The sequence below is a fragment of the Sus scrofa genome, chromosome 15 (genome assembly GCF_054392235.1).
Source record: "Sus scrofa isolate SSC_HxYL_T2T_F1_AM1 chromosome 15, Sscrofa_HxYL_maternal_Yorkshire_Landrace_v2.0, whole genome shotgun sequence".
In the NCBI taxonomy this organism is placed as follows: Eukaryota; Metazoa; Chordata; class Mammalia; order Artiodactyla; family Suidae; genus Sus; species Sus scrofa.
Genome location: NC_139397.1, coordinates 147,599,008 through 147,621,720, shown reverse-complemented (window position 1 = coordinate 147,621,720; position 22,713 = coordinate 147,599,008). Strand labels below are relative to the sequence as shown.

At 40.8% G+C, this 22,713-nt stretch overlaps 1 protein-coding gene across 28 annotated transcripts in view; it reads right to left on the bottom strand.

Moving 5' to 3' along the window:
• GIGYF2 (GRB10 interacting GYF protein 2) overlaps window positions 1–22,713 on the bottom strand; it is a 132,693-nt gene that overhangs the window by 24,292 nt on the left and 85,688 nt on the right. For all 28 annotated transcript variants that reach the window (XM_085000699.1, XM_085000704.1, XM_021075627.2 and 25 more), the window contains 8 exons: window positions 22,125–22,321; window positions 21,028–21,187; window positions 11,486–11,652; window positions 8,419–8,510; window positions 7,016–7,123; window positions 5,322–5,422; window positions 2,425–2,525; window positions 229–390 (listed from right to left, as the gene is read on the bottom strand). In XM_085000699.1, the coding sequence (XP_084856825.1) occupies window positions 229–390; window positions 2,425–2,525; window positions 5,322–5,422; window positions 7,016–7,123; window positions 8,419–8,510; window positions 11,486–11,652; window positions 21,028–21,187; window positions 22,125–22,321 (1,088 nt within the window). The remainder of the gene's footprint in view (window positions 1–228; window positions 391–2,424; window positions 2,526–5,321; window positions 5,423–7,015; window positions 7,124–8,418; window positions 8,511–11,485; window positions 11,653–21,027; window positions 21,188–22,124; window positions 22,322–22,713) is intronic.

Sequence of the window (22,713 nt, the reverse complement as noted above, 5' to 3'; positions counted from 1 at the left end):
GATCTACTAGGACTGAAGACCAATCCCCCAGTGGGTGTTAGTGGGTAACAGACATTTCTCCTACAGGGAAGTGAGTCTCCTAAAACTCTAATCCCAGCCCTGCTGTCCACCCCTGTTGCCTTAGGAGAGCCATCTCCAGGAGAACTTCGACGTGTGAAATGAGTGGGCAGGTATCCTGAAGGCACCCCCGCAGCACCAGGCCTAAGAGCAGCGTCCTCAGAGACATACCTGCTTCCTTCGGGCAAGCTCTTCTTCTTCCCGCCTTTTCCTTTCTTCCTCCTGCTGTCTCCGGAGAATTTCCTCCTGTTGTCTCCGGAGTTCTTCTTGCCTCTTTCGCTCCTCCTCCTCCCGCTTTGCCCTCATCTCTGCCTCTCTTCTCTCCTGCTCTAGCTGTGACGATACAAGAGCACTCTTAGGAACCAAACACAGGAACATCGCAGCATCACTGACCAGTACCGTCAGGACCTGGTCAGGGCAGACACCACCAACCGCTCAGAGATTTGCGGTGCAAGTGGGTGATAAAAGCAGCTCTGCAGGGGCTTGAGGAAGCTCTGCTAGGTCGGCAGTCAGAAAAGTCTATGCTCCTCTAAACCGAATACGCTCACCTCGACTTTTTCCTACCTCCCCGCCCCACACTACTCCCACACCACACCTGCTAGATGTGGGAGAGAGAGAGGCCAACATAAGAGTAACATCAGAATTCTCCTGGGGTGGCACGGGTCATCCCCACAAAGGATTTTCTGAACGCCCAAGTTTCCGACAGAAATATTGTAAGCTGCTAGTGTGAGATAGAGAATACTTTAGACCTGAAGGCCAAGCACTTAACACACTCTGCTGTGTTTAATTCCCAGATACTAGTCCAATCTAGCACCTCGTCTCCAGTCCTACTGCCGCACAGAGAACTCAGGCCTTCACTCCCCTACCTTCATTCCTAAGAGTCTCTCTGCTGGTTTCCCAGCCTCCAGTTTTGCCCAGTCTCCAGCTCCACATCTACCCTCCACCAGAAAAATCACTCCCGAGCGAACATTTAACACCCACCTGCCCTTTGAAAGTACATCCCACGTCTTTAACGTGACATGTACAAGGATCCTCGTGACCAGCCGACCTCATCTTCTTTCATCTTTCTCATCATTTATACCTCAGACACACCATGGCTCCAGGCGAGACCAAATTATTTAACTGTCTCCGGTGCCCGGAGGTGCTCATACACTTCTAGCCTTTACAGGCCTTCGTTCCTTCAACGGCAGCTGAGTTTCCACCTCCGCACACTGTTAACCCCAAACCCTTCAACTGAGCGAAATCTTCCCACCCTTCGAGTGAAATTAGCTCAGGTATTATTGTCACCCAATTCCTGCGCCTCACCCCTCCCCCTAGGTGGCTGGCCCATGTGCCTTCTTGTGTGACTTGTCTCTGTTGTCATCCTCCCAATCCCAAGACACACACGCACAGACAGGAACGCAAACGTTCACCACGGATGTGTTCCCAGCACAAAGTACTGTGGCACAAGAAGAAATTCAAGAATTACTTGAAGTCCCATCTCTCACCCAAGTGGAGACAGACCCTGACCAGGAACTCTTTCCATGTTCTGAGTACCCTACGGATACTGTTGATGCATCAGGAAATGAGGAGCACTAAATACAAAACAGGAACGAGATTCCCGTGGAGGCACGAGAACCCAGAAATCGTTACAGTGACGCTAGGTGTTGTCAGAAAACCTCTTCTGACAAGTACTAAAACCACACTTGAAGATTCCTAGCTCCGCCAGGCATACACGGAACAGAGAATGTCATGCTAACACTGAGCTTTTTAGCTGAGTGTGGGGGACACTAGGAAACGTGACTAAATACCACCATCAAGAGTCGATGGGAGGGGAGTTCTGGTCATGGCACAGCGGAAACACATCTGACTAGGAACCGTGAGGTTGCAGATTCAATCCCTGGCCTTGCTCAGTGGGTTAAGGATCCGGCGTTGCCGCAAGCTGTGCTGTAGGTTGCCGAGGCAACTCAGATCTGGCGTTGCTATGATGTAGGCCCGCCGCTGTAGCTCCAATTAGACCCCTAGCCTGGGAACCTCCATGTGTCTCAGTGTGGCCCTAAAAAGCAAACAAAAAAAAAGTCAATGTGGGAACTGAAGCCTCAGACCAAGTGTCTAACAAGCAATACAGTCAATACTTTCGTACGGTCTTGTAACAAGCATTTATGCCATGAACGACACCAAGCAAAATTTACATGTGACATTAATGTGTCAACCAACCAGCTTTAATTGACTTAAAAGCATTCATTTTAACTGTTGTGAGGTCTTTTTGAGGAAAAAGAGGCACAATAAGGAAAGGACATGAGTGTGCCTATATCGAGAAAAATGTATCGTTGATGGAGATATCAATAAACAAAAGCATTCACTGCTACAGGAGGAGGAATTCCAGACCTTTGCGGCTTTGGCCTTCTCCATCTGCTGAAGCTGTTCCAGAGCAGGTCCTGGAGCCGGGGGGTCAAGGGGAAGGTCCCATACACTACTGCCTTCCCAAACTGTAAGACATGAGGGGGAAAGGTGAGGGGTGTCAGCTTACACACATGGCTGAACATCAAGAAGCATAATGAAAAGGGCAGCTTCCGTGTCCCAGAATGAGCTCCTTCACATGTATTTGTTCTGCTTCTAAGGAGACCCAACTACCAGTGGGCTCTAGTTTTTATCAATACCCTTCAACACATCTAGAAGTAAAGAAAGTACCAGGAATTTATTGGGAACTAATTTCATCCTCAAACATCCTATACGATAATCTATTCATACCCCCAATTTTTACAGGTGAACAAGCAAATAAGGGTCAGAGGTAAGTTTTTTAACATTCCCAGGGACATGTGGCAAGCACGTGGCCATGCCAGGACTGAAATCCCAGTGTATTAGATCCCAAAGCCAAGAGTATTATCAGAAGCTGTACGACCACTTGCTGCATACCAGGTGGTGAGTGAGGTTGAGACAGGGTTAATTGTACAACCAGAGAAAACTAAGAGGTTGTGCAGTACCGCGAGTGTACTAAATGCCACTGCGCTGTTCATCCTAAAATGGTTAATTTTATGTTACATGAACTTCATTTCAAAGAGAGAGAGGGAGAGAAAGAAGTACAGCTGGAACTTAGAGCCCTCTGGAAAAGGTAGGCAGGTCTCACAAATGACACTGGATACTGCTGACCTGAAAGGCAGCACAGGGTCTGATATGGTAGTAAACAGATAAAGGCTTCTAAGTCTGTTTTCCCACTGCCTGCAAAGTTTGCTGATACCACTTTTCAGCATTCTCTACTTCCTACATTCCTATTATGGTCTATTGATGGACTATAAATTATTGTCTACAGAAAACCAACGGACTACTTGTAAAGGACCCAATTACATCATACTTAAGAAATTGTTTAAGTCAGTATCTGTTCTGCAAATAAGTTCATTGTATCCCTTAAAAAATTTTATACATATATATATATATATATATATATATATATATATATATATATTTTTTTTTTTAAGGGCTGCATCCGAGGCATATGGAGGTTCACAGGCTAGGGGTTGAATTGGAGCTACAGCTGCCGACCTATGCCACAGCCACAGCCACAGCCACGCAGGATCTGAGCCACATCTGCAACCTATACCACAGCTCACAGCAATGCCGGCTCCTTAACGCAGTGAACAAGGCTAGGGATCGAACCTGCATCCTCCTGGATTATTGCTACTGCTGTGCCATGATGGGAACTCTGTATCCTTTTTTTAGATTCCACATGTAAGTGAAATCTAAAAAAAAAAAGGGGGGGGGATACAATGAACGTATTTGTAGAACAGAGACTGACTCACAGAGATTGAAAAACTTATGGTTTCCAAATGAGACAGGCTGAGGGGTGGGGAGATGCACTGAGGGTTTGGGATGGAGAGGTTATAAAATTTGGTTGTGATGATCACTGTACAACTATAAATGTAATAAAATTCATAGAGAAATTTAAAAAATACAAAAAAAAAAGAAATTGTTTAATAAGGTACTTCTAGTTTTTTTAAAAATGGAGACTATTTTAACATCCTAATTAAAAATGACTACCAAGCAAAATAAGCATGGGAAGTTGCCAAGGGAGGAGGCCAATCAGACCTTCTCTTGCCATAATCACCAGGGTCAATGTTAACAAGAGAATCATGCCTTGAGTGGCTCAATGGCTCTAAGAAAAATCCATCACTGTCCATGGTTCCAGAGAATTATTAACACCAACTATAACCTCTTGTAAGGACTACTCATGGTTCAAACTACCACCTCTGCATCTATCAGATCTTAAGACACAGAAGTGTTACACCAATGCCAAGATATCTAAATAAACCCCAGCCCTAAGTTTTCCAATTTGATGCAAAAAGATCAGAAAATGAAGTAAGAGTAGGCTTTTCTCTTCCCCAAACATTTGGGTTACTTGCAGTGCTAAGCTATGTATCAACCCTTGACTCAAAAGAATAAATCATCATTTTGTATGTTTTTATTTATACTCTTTCTCACTCTGGCAGAAGAGATTAAAAACAATTCAAGGGAGTTCCCTTTGTGGGGCAGCGGAAACAAATCTGACTAGGAACCATGAAGTTGCAGGTTCCACCCGTGGCCTTGCTCAATGGGTTAAGGATCCGGCGTTGCCGTGAGCTGTGGTGTAGGTCGCAGACACAGCTTGGATCCTGCATTGCTGTGGCTGTGGTGTAGGCTGGCAGATGCACTGATTGGACCCCTAGCCTGGGAACTTGCGTATGCCACAGGTGCAGCCCTAAAAATAATAAATAAAAATAAATAATTTTTCTACAGTAGTTAGAACATAAAAACGAGAGACTGACTTAAATTTAAGAAGCCTATCCACTAAAGAAATTCTAGCAAATCCTTAGAAGCTACGTACAATCCTTTGCTGAGATCTCTTTTTTTTCAGTTTTTTTCCATTAAAAATTTTTGTTTCAAATATAGTTCTTAACAATGTGTTCATTTCTGCTGCACAGCAAAACAATTCCGTTGTACACATATCCATTCTTTTTTTAGATTCTTTTCCCAATCGGTTATCGCAAAATACTGAGTTCCTGTGCTATACAGCAGGTCCCTGCTGACTCTCCACCCCATATACCAGAGCGTGCCAAGAGCGTGCATACGCCAGTCCTCAACTCCCAACCCACCCCTTCCCCCGCTGCTGGAGTCTCTTTAAAAAACAATTTTTTTGTTAATATTCAACACAAAACAGCTCTAAAATCTGATGTATTTTTTAAAAATTGAACTATGAAGTTATTAAAGTCTAAATCCTTGGAGCTATACCAAAGAACAATCTAAGTTTTTACCTGTAGGCTGTGAGGCTGTTGGCTGGAGTTCCCAAATAGAACCAGTATCTGGCACTGTCACAGATCTAGTTACTGAGGGAATGACGTTCTGATCAGATATTCTGCAAAAGGGAAATTTAAAAATGAATTAAAAATTGTTAAAAACTTGTTCTTAAAATTTGTAAAAGCAGGTAAAGAGAAATTTCTAGATTATTTGTTGGTTTTTGAGGTTATTTGGCCAAAACACTTTGCTGTTCTAACTGAACTGTAACACTATCAAAACACTTGGGAAAGGAAAAAGGAATAAAGATAGAGGCAGCATAGTCATACTTATGGACCCCTTCAAGGTATTAGCACATAGCAATTTCCAAATAATGGATATGCCTACTCTCTTAAGAAAAAACCCAGGGGAGTTCCCGTCGTGGCACAGTGGTTAACGAATCCGACTAGGAACCATGAGGTTGTGGGTTCGGTCCCTGGCCCCGCTCAGTGGGTTAACGATCCGGTGTTGCCGTGAGCTGTGGTATAGCTGGGATCCCACACTGCTGTGGGTCTGGCGTAGGTCGACGCCTACTGCTCCAATTAGACCCCTAGCCTGGGAACCTCCATATGCCACAGGTGCAATCCTAGAAAAGACCAAAAAAAAAAAAAAAAAAAAAAAAAAAAAAAAAAAAAAGCCAAGAAAAATATCCAGAATATCTCAGTTAAGAGTCACAGAGGCAGCATGTTATCACAAAAAAACTTACAGACCTTAAGTCAAAAAGTCTGCATTTTAGTTCTGTCGCTTAAGTCTTCTGTGTATTACACCAACCAAGTCATGCAGCCACTCAGAGTTCTACTTTGCCCGTCTTTTAAAATGGAGACCTTGGAGTTCCTGTTGTGGCTCAGTGGCAACGACCCCAATTAGTATCCATGAGGATGCAGGTTCAATCCCTGGCCCTGCTCAGTGGGTTAAGGATCCGGCACTGCTGTGAGCTGCGGTGTAGGTCACAGGCAGAGCTCGGATGTGGTACTGCTGTGGCTTAATGCAGGCTGGCAGCTGCAGCTCTGATTCAACCCCTAGCCTAGGAACTTGCATGTACCATAGGTGTGGCCCGAAAAAACAACAAAAAAATAAAAAAAAGAGTTCCTGTTGTGGTACGAATCTGACTAGGAACCATGAGGTTGCAGGTTTGATCCCTGGCCTCGCTTAGTGGGTTAAGGATTGGCATTGCTGTGAGCTGTGGTGTAGGTCTCAGATGTAGCTCAGATCCTGCGTTGCTATGGCTGTGGTGTAGGCAGGCAGCTACAGCTCCAATTCGACCCCTAGCCTGGGAATCTCCATATGCTGTGGGTGAGGCCCTGAAAAGCAAAATTAAAAAATAAATAAATAAAATGGAGACTTTAACACTTAACCTGCCTACCTCACAGGAGGGGGTTATGGCTCAAAAGAGAAATGTAAAAATGGGATTAAACTTCTAGACTATAATATTTTGTTGCTGGCTTCATGAGACTACCCTACTTTTCAAGAGCTCTTATTATTCTTTGATTATTACTCAAAATTTATCCTCTGAGTTAAAAGACCAGAAAAATGCTTTACCTCGAACTTTAATTTTTAAAAACTGCACTCCATTTTTACACACAACACAAAGCTATGTGTCGTGTGCGGGTAATTTCCTTTCTTCTCTTTAAAATACACACACAATGTCACACACCTCATGGAAACGACCACCAACCTCATCTTTAGTGCCTGGAACTGCTGGAGAAGAAGTGCCAACTGCTGCTGCTGCTGGGAAGACAGTGCTGCTTTCTGCTGTTGAGCCAGAACCTGTGCATACTGTTGTCTTCAAAAAGAAAATAAAGTACATCCGCATTTAGTTCACTTTACTGAGTCAGGAAAAGACAAAGTTCGGCCCATCCACCCAACAAAAAAACTATCCACTAGAAACAGCTATCAAATACAGTTTTACAATTCTTCATGGTCATAGCCACAAGCAATTCTACACTGCATTCTAGAAAGAAGTGAACTTACAGGTGACATGTTTTTAAATGAGAACAGGGAAAAAAAAATCAACAAAATGTCAAAAACTGAGGAACTATCTCATGACAATATCCTTTTATCAGGAAAAAAGTGAATAATAAAATGTTCAAACTAACAGCTATTTCCACATAAAGCACCCTCTGCAAAAATAAATCACTTGTATAAAAATTCTCAAGTGTTTCAGCTTGGAAAATTTTAAGACTTTTTTTCACTAGATCAGAAGTGGACAAATTTTTTCTGTAAAGAGCCAGACAGTAAATATTTTTGGCTTTGCAGGCCATTTGCAAATGACTCAATTCCACCACTGTACTTTAAAAGTAGCTTGGACAATACACAAACAAATGGGTATGACTCTGTTCCAATAAAACTCTCCTTATGAAAACAGGTAGCCAGCCAGTTTGCCAACAGATGAGAGCAAATATTACCTCTTCTAAGAAAGGGACCCACCACCTAAGTGATTCTGCCCTCACATCACAGCACTACTAACAGGATAAGCTATTACTTCTGTCCTGCCCTCTCATCTGTTTCTTCTCTCTGGCATTCAAAGTTGAGCCATTTGGGGAGTTCCCGTTGTGGCACAGCAGAAACGAATCTGAGTAGTAACCATGAGGTTGTGGGTTCAATCCCTGGCCTTGCTCAGTGGGTTAAGGATCCAGCATTGCCGTGAGCTGTTGTGTAGGTTGCAGACGCGGCTCGGATCCTGCATTGCTGTGGCTGTGGTGTAGACTGGCAGCTACAGCTCTGATAGCCCCTAGCCTGGGAATCTCCATATGCTGCAGGCACGGCCCTAAAAAAAAAAGAAAAGAAAAGAAAGGTGAGCCATTTAGAAGGCACCTAGTTCTTAAAATGCTGTTGATTCTTGCTCTAGGATCATCTTGCAAAATTACAGTTATATGTCATCATCTGCAAACTTCTGGTATTTAAGAAACAGTATGACCAAACTTAGAAAGAATGTGTATTAGTAACATGCCACTAGCTGGCTGACTGAAGTGTCCTACAAACTTTGAGTTTTCTGCTATGAAGGGTGACACCTGAGAGCAGATTAGATCCAAAGGCCCTTTTTGTGCTGCAGTGTACCCTGCCCAGTTCTGCCCTTACTGTATTAAGAACTGCTGGTACTGGAGATGCTGCATCTGGTATAAGGCTGTGAGTTCCTGCTGCCTGGTCAGTCGTTCCTGGTCCAACTCTCCCTGGGAGTAAAAGGGTAGAGGGAAGAAATGCCATTGAATAAACTGCAAGAGCCTACAAGCCATTTATTTAGTACTTAAAATGAATGTTAGACCTTCATATCCCACCCCACCTTTAGACCCCAAACCTAAAACACTTATTTAAAGAAAAAAAAAATCAGCTATCTTTAGAAACTAAATGGTGCCATCTAGTGGAAGAAGGCAGTGTCTTCATGATAAGAACTTTTCTATGGCGGGAAAGAATCTCTTAAGTTCAGCTGCTGTTCTCTTCTCCTACCCTTGAAGGTGATGGTTGTACTGTACTCCAGAGTTATTACTGTAACTAAAAAAATGCATAATTCTCCCAGTCTTAAGTGATTTATACAGGAACCTGCTGTATAGCACAGGGAACTCTACCTAATAGTTTGTGATAATCTACATGGGAAAAGAATCTGAAAAGAATGGATGTGTGCACATGTACAACTGAACCACAGCAGAAATTACCACAACATTGTCAATCAATTATACTTCAACAAAACTTTAAGGAAATGAAAAAATCTACATGATATTAAATTTTTTTAATTTTTAAAAAGTGGTTTAAAATTTGGAAAGTATGAAGAAATTAAGAGAAATAGGACAAAACAGAAAGGAGTAAAATTAAATGTTACAGTAGGAATTTTATTATGGCACATAACAAATAGAGGGAGCCAGTGTATGTCTTAAAGACAATGAGAAATTTAAAATTAAACAGAATATAAGAGCTTTGAAAACTACAACCTTCTATCCAAAAAGTGTTTCTACTGCTACTAAAGCACCACGAGTTTAAAAATAAGCTATAGTAAAACTCTGTTTTTTAGCTAACATTTTAAATAACATGGCTGAAATTTACATTTTGGAAAGCTAAAAGTGAAGAAAATAAAAAAAGGTAAAGTGTAAGGCAACAAATAAATGCCTAAGGGTGATAATGTTAAACTTCGGCAATATTGTACAATGATTATACTTTGGAAAAAAATTTTTTTCTTTTTATGGCCAAACCTGTGTGGCATATGGAAGTTCCTGGGCTAGGGGTCAAATCAGAGCTGCAGCTGCAGGCCTGCGAAACAGCCACAGCAACACCAGATCCAAGCCGCATCTGTGACCTACACTACGGCCTGCAGCAATGCTGGATCCTTAACCCCCTGAGCAAGGCCAGGGTTCAAATCCGCATCCTTACAGACATCAGGTCAGGTTCTTAACCCACTGAGCCACAACGGGAACTCCAGAAAAAAACCTTTGATGTGTGATTTCTTGGAGTGGCATTCATCTGAAACTGAAGGACATTTTTCTTTCCCATTAAATAGTCATGGATAGAAGCTACACTAGGTTAGTCTAAAATTGCTACATGAAAACCTAGGTTTCAAGGTATATTTATCAAGTTGAACTTTCTTATGGGCAAAGGCAGTACCTGAGAGGAAGCAGAGCTTCCCATGGTTTTTCACCTTAAGTGGATCTGATTGAGGCTCAGCCTCTATAACTGGATGTCTAGGAATGGACTAGAGCAAGCATGCCAAGCTGCAAGTGATGAGCTTTCAGCTCTGAAACATCCAAGATAAAAACTAGTCCCAGTTTCTGAGTAGGTGGTAAAAATACAATTTATACACAATAAAACACAGCGAAATTTTTCTCTGAATTTACGACAGAAATGTCATAAGTAATCCCCCTCTTCTAGAAACCTTCACTGCTCTCCATACATCCATACAGAGTCTCAACCCATAAGTGGATTGTGAAATCAATAACCAGGTCAAACACAACATGCACATACTGAAAAGAAAAGAAAAAAGGCGGGGGTGGGGAGATAGGGGTGGGACAGAACAAAACATGTACATGGCACCAAATGTTCTGAGAAATTTGTTTCACAGATATATCTGCACAGTAATGAATACACAGAGTCATGATGTAAAACTCTTTAAGACAATGGGCTGTGGTGAAAAAAGTTTGACAGCCACTGTTCTCACCTATAAACTCTCTTGCCTACAGAGGTTGTGACTTACTGCATCTTCATCTCTTAAGAACCTGGCACAGGCCCTCAATATACCATTGATGAATAAATCAATGGCTGTTATTGTAGAAGCCCAGTGTTTACAATAGTTTTTGTTTTTTAGTTTCACTTTGGCCACTTCTGACTATGGCCAGCAACCAGGCACCCAACCTTGGAAAAGGAAAAGTGCGGCACAGATCCAGAGCTCTCCAAGAGGAATTCTGCAGGGAGAGGCCCCAGGGCAGCTGCGGAGATTTCCTCTTCAAAGGTACTCCAGTATTAGTATAGAAGAGTTACAGTATGATCCAATTTTTAGTTAAAATATCAATAATATTAAAAAAGAAAAAGTCTTCCAAATATTCTGAAACAATGGAATTTTATATTAGTAACCTCTGCTTTAGGATAAACTCAAATTTAAGAACTCCAGAAGTCACAAAGCCAGAGGTAAATAAATGAGAGGAGAACATGCATTATAACTAGAGGCAACAGGAACTCTTAAGAAGTCAATTGTGTAGAAGCACAGCAGATAAACATAAAAGCTCTGAAGTGAACTTAGGTAAGCAGCCAGACCACGCAGGACCTGGTGGGTAAGCCAGGGGACATTCTCCTTCTGCATCTGCTGGAAATCTGTTGAAGGATTCTGTTCCTTTAGAGTATGGATGGGGTTCTGTGTGTGTGTGTGTCTCCGACAGAGAGAGAGAAAGGGAGAAAGGAAGAGAGGGAGAGAGGGAGGGAGGAAAGGGGAGAGGGGGAGACAGGGAGAGAAAGGGAAGGAGAGAAGGATGGGCACCGATATTTGAGTGTTGAACAGATCATTATAGCTAGGTAAAGAGCCTCTGATTCAGAATTCCCACTGCCATTTCAGTTGCTTGCAAGGAGCTAGTTTCTTCTTCGCTATATGTAACATCTGGATTGTGTTCACAAGGAGAAGCAAGTGCTTCTGTGTCTACTATGCGTTCTGGGTGACATGTAAAGTACTTACCATATGAGGGGGGGGAGCTGGTCCAGGAGAGAAGGGAACCCTTCCCCACATTTTCATGATATCACCAAGAGGTTGGAAGCTTTCATCACATGCTCTCTTCACCAATAAAGACATAGTAAAATAGCCCGCCTGAAACCATTCTGCCATCTCCTGATTATTGAAGGGACCTACAATAGCATCAATTAAACAGAAGGGCAATAAGAATCCTTTCAGGCTAGAGAGGAAAAAAAATGCTTCCTGAGGCAGATTCTCACCCAGAACTAACAACTTATTTCAGGTGGCACCTATCAAATATCTTGTATGGTATCTTAATTCATCACAAAAGGAAGTGAACAGGCTTCAACCTAATAAAGTACAACAGAAAATATTTTGAAATAAGCCTTAGGAGTTCTCCTGTGGTGCAGGAGGTTAAGGATCTGGCGTTGTCACTGCAGCAGCCTGGGTCACTGCTGTGCCCTGGATTCGATCCTTGGCCCAGGAATTTACACATGTAATGGGTGTGGCCAAAAAAATTAAAAAGAAGAAGCCTTATATCAATACATTCCAATTTCTCAGCAGTGCTTTAATTATTTCAAGGAACATAAACATCTCTGTCTCACTCAATCTTTACAGATCATCTATCAGAAAAGTATAGTAGGAGTTCCTGTCGTGGCTCAGTGGTGAACGAACCTGAGTAGAGGATGTGGGTTTGACCCCTGGCCTCGCTCAGTGGGTTAAGGATCTGGCACTGCCATGAGCAGGTCACAGATGCAGCTCAGATCCCGCATTGCTGTGGCTGTGGCAGAGGCTGGCGGCTTCAGCTCTGATTCAACCCCTAGCCTGGGACCTTCCATGTGCCATGGGTGCGGCCCTAAAAAGCAAAAAAAAAAAAAAAAAAAGTATAGTAACACTGAAAAGATTTTTGTTTGTTAGACTTTGTATCACTTAGGCATAGAAAATATAAGGGCTGAATATGTTCTTTTCTAATTTTCATTGTCAGAGACTACTGAAGGTGAGGCAAAATATAAACAATAATAAAATTAAGACAAATTATTACTTATCCATGGTAAGACTAAATCTGGCCTTGGTAGGGGAAAAAACTAACATTCTCTAGATGTTTTACAAAAAGAAATAATCAAAGATTTTATAGGAGTTCCCGTCGTGGTGCAGTGGTTAATGAATCTGACTAGGAACCACGAGGTAGAGAGTTCGATCCCTGGCCTTGCTCAGTGGGTTAAGGATCCGGCATTGCCATGAGCTGTGGTGTAGGTCGCAGACGCGGCCCAGATGTGGCATTGCTCTGGCTCTGGCGTAGGCCAGTGGCTACAGCCCTGATTGGACCCCTAGTCTGGGAACCTTCATATGCCGTGGAAGTGGCCCTAGAAAAGGCAAAAAGACAAAAAAAAAAAAAAAAGATTTTATATATAAAATTAACAAATACATTCATAACCACTGATCCAGCAGATATTTACTCAACACCAATCATTTAGGTCCAGGCAGGAAGATAACTGTAAACAAAACAAAGTTCTGGAACTTCCACTTCTGGGAAGATGGAGTAGATGTACTTGCCCCCATTCCTCCTGCCAAACACAACTAAAAACCATGGACATTACATAGAAAACAAGCAGAAGACGACTCCAAAGGCAGAGAGAAGGTGGCAGACTGACGAGAGGCCTTGGGGCCTGAGGAACCAGATGACAATGAATTTCCTGGGTTTTCATTTTACATCATATTGCCCGGATTCAGAGCTGAAGCCAGCAACATGATACATGGCCCAATAATACAGCTGAAAATACGCCCTTGGCCAGCAAGGCCCTCATTCAAATTTGAAGGAGAAATCAAAAGCTTTACAGACAAGCAAAAGCTAAGAATTCAGCACCACTCAACCAGCTTGATGACAAATACTAAAGGAACTTTTCTAGGTGGAAAACAAAAGGCCACAACTAGAAACAAAAATATCACAAATGACAAGGCTCACCAGTAAAGGCATATATACAGTAAAGATACGAAATCATCCATGTACAATCATGCCACCAAACTCAGACACTGTGAGAAGAGGAGGGTACAAATGCAGGACATTGGAGATGTACTTGCAATTAAGAGAACAACAACTTAAAAACAATCTTGTGTAGACATAGGAGTTCCCGTCATAGTGCCGCAGAAACGAATCCAGCTAGGAACCATGAGGTTGCAGGTTCGATCCCTGGCCTCGCTCTGTGGGTTAAGGATCTGGTGTTGCCGGGAGCTGTAGTGTATGTAGCTCGCAGACGTGGCTCGGATCCTATGTTGCTGTGGTTGTGGTGAAGCCCGGCAGCTGTAGCTCCGATTAGACCCCTAGCCAGGGAACCTCCATATGCTGTGGGTGTGGCCCTAAAAAGCACAAAACAAAACAAATAAACAAACAAAAAAACACAATCTTGTATGGATACAGATTCCTATATCAAAATTTCATGGTAACTGCAAACCAAAATCTATACGACTCACACACACAAATAAGAACAAGCAATCCAAATACAACACTAAAGATAGTCGTCAAGCCACAAGAGAAGAGAACAAGAGGAAAAAGGAAGAAAAAAGACCAACAAAAAACAAATCCGAAACAGTGGATTACAATGGCAATAAGAATATACCTATCGATAATTACCTTAAGTGTAAATGGACCAAATGCCCCAACCAAAAGACAAAGACTGGCTGAATGGATACAAAAACAAACTCCATATACATGCTGTCTTAGGAGACCTACTTCACTTCCAGGGACACATACAAACTGAAAGTGAGAAGACAGAAGAAAATATTCCACACAAACAGGGATCAAAAGAAAGTTGGAGGAGGAGCAATACTCTTACCAGACAAAACAGACCTTAAAATAAAGAGTATTATAAAAGACAAAGAAGGACATTATATAATGATCAAAGGATCAATCCTTCTTCAGCTGCAGCTCTGATTTGACCCCTGGCCTGAAAACTTCCATATGCTCCAAGTGCAGCCCTAAAAATCAAAAAAGAAAAGAAAAAGATATATCAAGCAAACAATCAAAAGAAAGCTGAAGTGGATATATTACTATTTAATAAAGTGGACTTCAGAGCAATGAATATTAGCAATTTACTAGTGAAAACGACAGAGATGGATACTATGTAAGAATAATGAATGGGTCAATCCACCAAGATGTTTGCACCAAAGAAAAAAGTGAAACAATAACTGACAGCTGAAAAGAGAAACAAATTCACAATTATAGGTGACTTTAACAACTGATAGAACAACTATACTGATAATCGGAAAGATTACAGAATTCAATACTATCATCAACCAGTAAGATCAAACTGATACCTACACAATACTCCAAAGACAGCAAAATACACACTCTTTTCAATACTCACAGACCATATGGTCAAACAGACTCTATTCTGGGCCATAAATAAATCAACAGGTTTTTAAAAATTTAAATCACTTACAGTGGGGAGTTTCCATTGTGGCTCAGCGGTAACGAAATCGACTACTATCCATAAGGATGCGGGTTCAGTCCCTGGCCTCTCTCAGTGGGTTAAGGATCCGGAGTTGCTGTAAACTGTGGTGTAGGTCACAGACACAGCTCAGATCCCGTACTGCTGTGGTGTAGGCCAGCGGCTATGGCTCCGATTTGACCCCTAGCCTGGGAACATCCATATGTTGCAAGAGTGGCCCTAAAAAGCAAAACCAAAAAAACACACACAAAAAAACCCCATAACACACAGTATGTTCAATCCTACACAGAAAGACAGCAGGGAGATCTCTAAACACTTGGAAACTAAACGACACACTTCCACATATTACACAGGTGAAAGCAGAAGTCTCAAGAGAAATTTTTTTTTTTTAAAACCATTTCTAGGGGTCAAATAGGAGCTGTAGCCGCTGGCCTACACCACAGACAAAGCAACAGCAACGCAGGATCTGAGGCTTGTCTGCAACCTACACCACAGCTCACGGCAACGCCGGATCTCCAACCCACTGAGCAAGGCCAGGGATCAAACCCGCAACCACATGGTTCCTAGTCAGATTCATTAACCACTGAGCCACGACGGGAACTCAAGAGAAATGTAAAACTATATATACTCAATGAAAATAGGCATATCAAGGAGTTCCCATCGTGGCTCAGTAGTAATGAATCTGACTAGCATCCATGAGGACGCAGGTTCGATCTCTGGCCTTGCTCAGTGGGTTAAGGATCCGGCATATCCATGAGCTATGGCATAGGTCACAGACACAGCTCAGATTCCACATTGCTGTGGCTGTGGTGTAGGCCGGCAGCTGCACCTCCAGTATGATCCCTAGCCTGGGAACTTCCAAATGCCACAGGTGCAGCTCTAAAAAGACAAAAAAAGAAAAAAGAAAAAGAAAAAATATGCATATCAAAATTTGTGGTACGCAGTTAAATAAGCTGAGAAATTTATGATATTAAATGCTTACATTAGAAAAGGGAAAAGTCTCAAATCAATAAGTACCACCTCAAGAATCTAGAAAAAGGGCAAAACGAACCCTAAGAAGCAGAAGAAGAGAAATAATACAGTTAAGAATAGAAATCAACAAAATCAGAAACAAAAAAATAGTGAAAAGAATCAATAAAACAGAGCTGAGTGTTTGACCAGTAAAATTAACAAATCTCTAGAACACTGACAAAGAGAAAAAGAGAACAAATTACCAATACCAAGAATGAAACTGGGGAGTATAACTACAGAACCACTTGCAGACGTTAAAAAGATAAGAATTCTTATTCTTAAAGATAATAAAGAAATACGAAGTGAAAACTCTACACACATAAATTTAGCAAGAATCACAACCACTTTCACTCGCATTAAATAGATCATTTAAAGAGCCCTGTAACCATCAAGGATATTGAATTTATAATTTTTAAATTCCAAAAAAAGTCTCCATCTGGAGACTTCTACAAAGCCTTCAAAGAATTAACATCCTATGGCAAACATAAGGAAATTTCTCAACAAACTAAAAACAGAACTACCATATGACCCAGCAATTCCATTCCTAGGTATATACATCTGAAAAAAACAAGAACACTAATTAAAAAAAATACATGCCCCCCAATGTTGATAGCAGCATTATTTACAATAGCCATAATATGGAAGCAACCTAAGTGTCTGTCAAAAGATGAATGGATAAAGAAGATGTGGTGTATCCTTGTATAATGGAATACCACGTTGCCATAAAATACAATGAAATCTTGCCATTTGCAACAACATGAACAGACTTGTAAAGTAAATCTGACAGAGAAAGACATACACTGTGTGAGATCACTTATATGGAGAATCTAAAAAATACCAAAAAAAAAAAAAAAAAAAACCAAAAAAACAACAACAGTGAATATAACAAAAAAGAAGCAGACTCAGACACAGAGAGCAAATTAGTGGTTACCGGAGGGAAGAGGGAAGGAAGGAGAGGAAACATAGGGTAGGAGATTAATCGACACAAACTATTAAAGAATATGTCACACAGGGACAAAAAAAAGAACATGAATTCTAAACAATCTTGGAGTTTCTATCATGGCTCAGTGGCTAATGAACCTGACTAGTACGCATGAGGATGTGGGTTCGATCCCTGGCCTAGCTTAGTGGGTTAAAGATCCAGTGTTGCCGTGAGCTGTGGTGCAGGTCACAGACGTGGCTTGGATCCTGTGCTGCTGCGGCTGTGGTGTAGGCCGGCAGCTCCAGCTCCAATTTAACCCCTAGCCTGGGAACCCCCATGTGCTGCAAGTACGGCTCTAAAAAGACAAAAAAAAAAAAATACTTAAACAATCTTTTCCATAAAATAGAAGGGGAAGAAACACTTGCCACTTCATTTTATGAAGCAAATATTAATTACCCTGATACCAAAACCAGATAATGAGTACAACAAAAAAAACTCCAAAAAAACTCTAAAACACCCTGTATATCCTTAACAATAAATTACTGAATAGGATTCAGCAATATATGAAAAAAATTATACAACATGATCAAATGTAGTTTATTCCAATGATGCAAATCTGCTTCAATATTCAAAAACCAGTCAATATTTAGCCATATTTAACTGGCTAAAGAAAAATCACAGACGCAACAGACGCATTTGACAAAACCCAATATTCAATCATGATAAAAGCTCTCAAAATAAAGGGCACTTCTTCAACTTGATAAATATCTCCAAAAACCCAACCGCTAACATTACACTTAATTATTATTAAAGTTCCCCGTAAGACAGGAAAGTAGGATACACAGGGCAACTATGTCTGTTCTCATCCCTCTTATTCAACATACTGTTGGACTATAAGGCAACAAAATGAATTAAGAGGCATACAGATGGGAAATGAAAATATAAAACTATTCCTATTTGCAGATGACAATTTCTACACAGAAAATAAATGGAATCTAGCAACTAGAACTAATAAATGAGCTCAGCAAGGTCAAAGAATAAAGATAAACATCTCAAATTTGATTCTAGATAGGTGCAATAAACAGACACTGAAATAAAATGATTTACCAATTGCTCAAAAAAAATCAAATACTTTGGTATAAATTTAATAAAACATGCACAGAATGCTGAAAACTACAGTGTTGATGAGAGAAATCAAGACCTAAATAAACTGAGAGACATACCACATTCATGGATGGGAAGACTCAACATGGCAAAGATGTCACTGCTCTTCAAAATGGTACAGAGGTTTTACATAATTCCTATTAAAATCTCGGCAAGAATTTTTGGTAAATATAGGCAACATTATCCAAAAACCTATATGTAAAAGCAAACTAGAAAAACTAAACACTAGGAGGAATCTGGACTTATCACATACTATGGTAATCAAGTGTTGGCTGGAGGAACAGAGGCGTCAAACAATGGACCAGAATAAAGAACCCAGAAATAGACCAACCCAAATACACTCAACTGAATTTTCTCAAAAGTGCAAAAATAGGAGTTCCCTTTGTGGCGCAGTGGTTAACAAATCCGACTAGGAACCATGAGGTTGCGGGTTCAGTCCCTGCCCTTGCTCAGTGGGTTAAGGATCTGGCGTTGCCGTGAGCTGTGGTGTAGGTTGCAGATGCGGCTCGGATCCTGCGTTGCTGTGGCTCTGGCGTAGGCCGGTGGCTCCAGCTCCGATTCGACCCCTAGCCTGGGAACCTCCATATGCCGCGGGAGCGGCCCAAGAAATAGCTAAAAAGACCAAAAAAAAAAAAATAAAAATAAATAAATAAATAAATAAATAAATAAATAAAAGTGCAAAAATAATTCAAAGGAGAAAAGGTAGCCTTTTCAACAAAAGGTCCCAAAACAAGTGGGCATCCGTAAACAAAAAAATAAATTTTGACCTCAGTGCCACACTTACACAGAAATTAATTCAATGGATCACCAACTTAAGTGTAAAACACAAAACTGTAGATTTTTTTGAGTAAAAACCTTTGTGATCTGAAGCTTGGCAACAAATTCTTAATACCCAAAGCACAATCCATAAAATTAAAAAATTTATCAACTGTACTTCATCAAAGTTGGAGAGCCCATCGTGGGTCAGTGGTTAACGAACCTGACTAGCATCCGTGAGGATTCGGGTTCAATCCCCGGCCTTACTCAGTAGGTTAATGATCCGGGGTTGTGTGAGCTGTGGTGTAGGTCGCAGATGCAGCTCGGATCCTGTGTTGCTGTGGCTGTGGTGTAGGCCAGCGGCTACAGCGCCGCTTCGACTCCTAGCCTGGGAACCTCCATATGCCCCAGTTACAGTCCTAAAAAGACAAAACAAAAACAAAACAAACAAACAAAACAACTGTACTTCATCTAAATGTAAAAGTTTTGCTCTATAAAAGGTTGTTCAGAGTCTTTTTTGAATTTTGACTGTAATGATGTCAATATCCTGGACATGATTTTTTTTGGTTTTTTTTGTCTTTTTAGGGGCACACCTGTGGCACTCGGAGGTTCCCAGGCTAGGTGCCTAATCAGAGTCGTAGCCACCAGCCTGTGCCACAGCCACAGACACAGCAAAGTGGAATCTGAGCTGCAGCTGCGACCTACACCACAGCTCGCAGCAATGCCAGATCCTTAAACCCACTGAGCACGGCCAGGGATTGAACCTGCAACCTCATGGTTCCTGGTCGGATTCGTTTCCGCTGCACCACGATGGGAACTCCTGGATACGGTATTTAACTACAGTTTTGGAAGAGGTTACCAACGGGGAAAACTGGGTAAAGGGTACATGGGATCTCTGTATTATTTCTTATAACTGCTTGTGAGGCTATAACTACTTTAAAGTAAATTTAATTAGAATGCACATATTCTATATTATGTTTTAATTAAAACACATTCTATAGGTGTCTAAGTAGATCATGAACAAATACATACAGTGCCAGATCGTATCAGATGCAATGAAGAAGAATAAAGCACGGGAGGGGGACTAAGAATGGAAACGGAGCTATGTTAGACGTCCCAGGCTGTACTGTAAAATGCTATCATGAAACCGACACTAAAACAGTCAACAACCGGTTTCAGGTTATGAGCAAAAACTTCAAAAGCAGAAATGAAAAATTAACAAGTGTCCTTCACAGCATTTTCTCTCCATTCTAATCTAATTTATGCACCATACACATCTTTTAAGCAATTACTTTATAATATGGTACTCTTCTTAGCCATTTTACATAGCTCTTCATCATTTACAATACAACTCCACTTCAGTGAGACACTCGAGCAAGGTCTTCCAAGAAGACCTTTCTGGTAGGGAGACTGAAACACGGAGAATGCATGCGACTCAACTGCCTAGTTAACTAGCTGGGACGCCAGAACTGAGGGGGTCTTAAGCATAATGCTTAAGTTTTATGTGGTGTGTGTGTGTGTGTGTGTGTGTGTAAAATAGTATATACTACAGTAATAGTGTGTGTGTACATACGTATGTATGTATAATAGTACATACTATAGTGTGTGTGTGTAAAATAGTATATACTATACTAATAGTGTGTGTATGTGTATATATGTATGTGTGTATATATAAAATAGTATATACTATAGTGTGTGTGTGTAAAATAGTATATACTATACTAATAGTGTGTGTATGTGTATATATGTATGTGTGTATATATATAATAGTACATACTATAGTGTGTGTGTGTAAAATATATACTATAGTAATTGTGTATACATATGTATATATAGAATAGTACATACTATAGTAACAGTGTGTGTGTGCATAAAATAGTATATACTATAGTAATAGTGTGTGTGTATATGTATATATATAATAGTACATACTATAGTAACAGTGTGTGTGTGTGTGTGTGTGTGTGTGTGTGTGTGTGTGTGTGTGTGTGTGTGGTTAGGGTATAACCCTATCATATCACTAATTATATTCTGCCGTTTTCAAATTATTTTCACTAGACTCCCTCCCCCACTGAAACTGTAACACACTATGGGGGGCGCCCATAAAAAAGCCTTCTCTATATATGAAGAAAGGCTATAGACCGACATTTTTCCTACCGTTCTGAAAATTAACATTAAACCATCACCACCTTAGGATGTCTGGAGGTAATGGTACAGTTCTAGACCCAGAGTAGGATGGAACAACCTACCTTGAATTTCTCCCTGAGGATCCTTGTAATACCACTTTTGCATTGCTTCATGCATCAATGGAATTGAGACTCCCTTAGCTCTGTGCTCTTGCAATTTGGATGCCAATCTCTCATCATCTAGTGCACTGTCCTGGAGATAAGCCACCATCTTCTCAGCTTGCTAATGAGAAAAAAAAAAAAAATGCATTGTGGAAACAAATGATCCTAAATGAATACTTACACACATAAAAATGATCTGCTTTTTTGAACAACTTGATCTGTGAGAGGGACTGTGCAAAGAACACAGTAGGCAATAATTTAATTCTTAGAACAACGCCATGAAATAGGTACTATCCTCATTTTACAGAGGAGGGAACTAAGGCTCAGAGAGGTCAAGCCCTACTCAAGGTCTCAAAATTATTAAGCCAACCCAAATGAGATTAAAATACAAACCTGGTATGGATCAAACCTCAAGTTTATAAAAGTACCATTTAAACCAATAATCCTAAATTATATAAGCTAAACCTGTAAAAACACAGATATTAATAGATCATAATTTTACAAGTAGAATCTTCTTCAAGTTTTACTAAAACACTCCCTCTTTCTTCCTTTCTTATTTCCTGCCACCAACTAGTCCATACTGAAGAAAAGAGAATTTCTTCAGTAGAAAGCAAGCTGTCACTTACTTTACATATAAATAATTGTTTATACAATCTTAGGGAACTCTAGAAACATGAATAAAACGGTAACTATTTTCCCTGTTATACTTTAGGCAAAAAATACAGAAGATGCAGTCCCTATCCACAGCTGCTTGTATTCGCCATTTTTGGCATTCCATTTATTTCCAAAAAGAAAAAAGAAAAGCAAACAGCTAAGGGCAACCTCAGAAGAGCAAAAAATAACCTGACATAATGACTACTACATAGCAGAAACTTAACAGCATGAAGTGATTTGAAAGACAATTACTCACACAAATAAATACTAGACATAAAAACAACTTTTTTAGGTACATAAAATCTAGTGCACAAAAGTTCCACTTTTGAATATTCATGTAATAGTTTCCTATTTTTTTTGAGAGTTCGAGAGGAGAAAAAAAAAAAGAATTACGTGATTTTCACCTGTTCCAAATGTTTGAGACCCTCTTCATCATCTGGCTCTGTGGAAACACTGCCCATACCAGGAGCACCCACGACCGGCGTTTCAACTGGCCGGAGGGCAGGACTAGGATTGGGAACAGGAGGTGGAAGAATGAGGAGAGGAGAGGCTGTATCTGAAGGGATCTGTGACAGGGGCTGCTGAACATCTGGAACCATTTCTACAGAGAAAAAAAAAAAACAGACGAAAATCCTTCAATATGGAGACTCTAATGAAGAAAAACTATGTCATCAAGTTGGGCAGCTTGCTAAACAGGCTCAACAGAAATGTGAACTGTGTCATGAACACTGCAGCTACTTCTTATGGAGCAGTGTTGTATTTCCTCCTACTATACAAAAATACCTCCTTAGAATGACAACCTATAGGATTCGAAGGTATCCAGAAGGCCCTCTACAGTGCTAGCCTGTGTCACTAGAGCATCTACCCCATAGTTGTGGATGCACCTCTTGAAAACAAACAGAATCAAGTCCAGCTCCTTTCCGCACATCATGTCTCTGAATAGTAAACACAGTTTAAAAATTACTGCAAGTCTCCTCAAAGATGTCATATCTC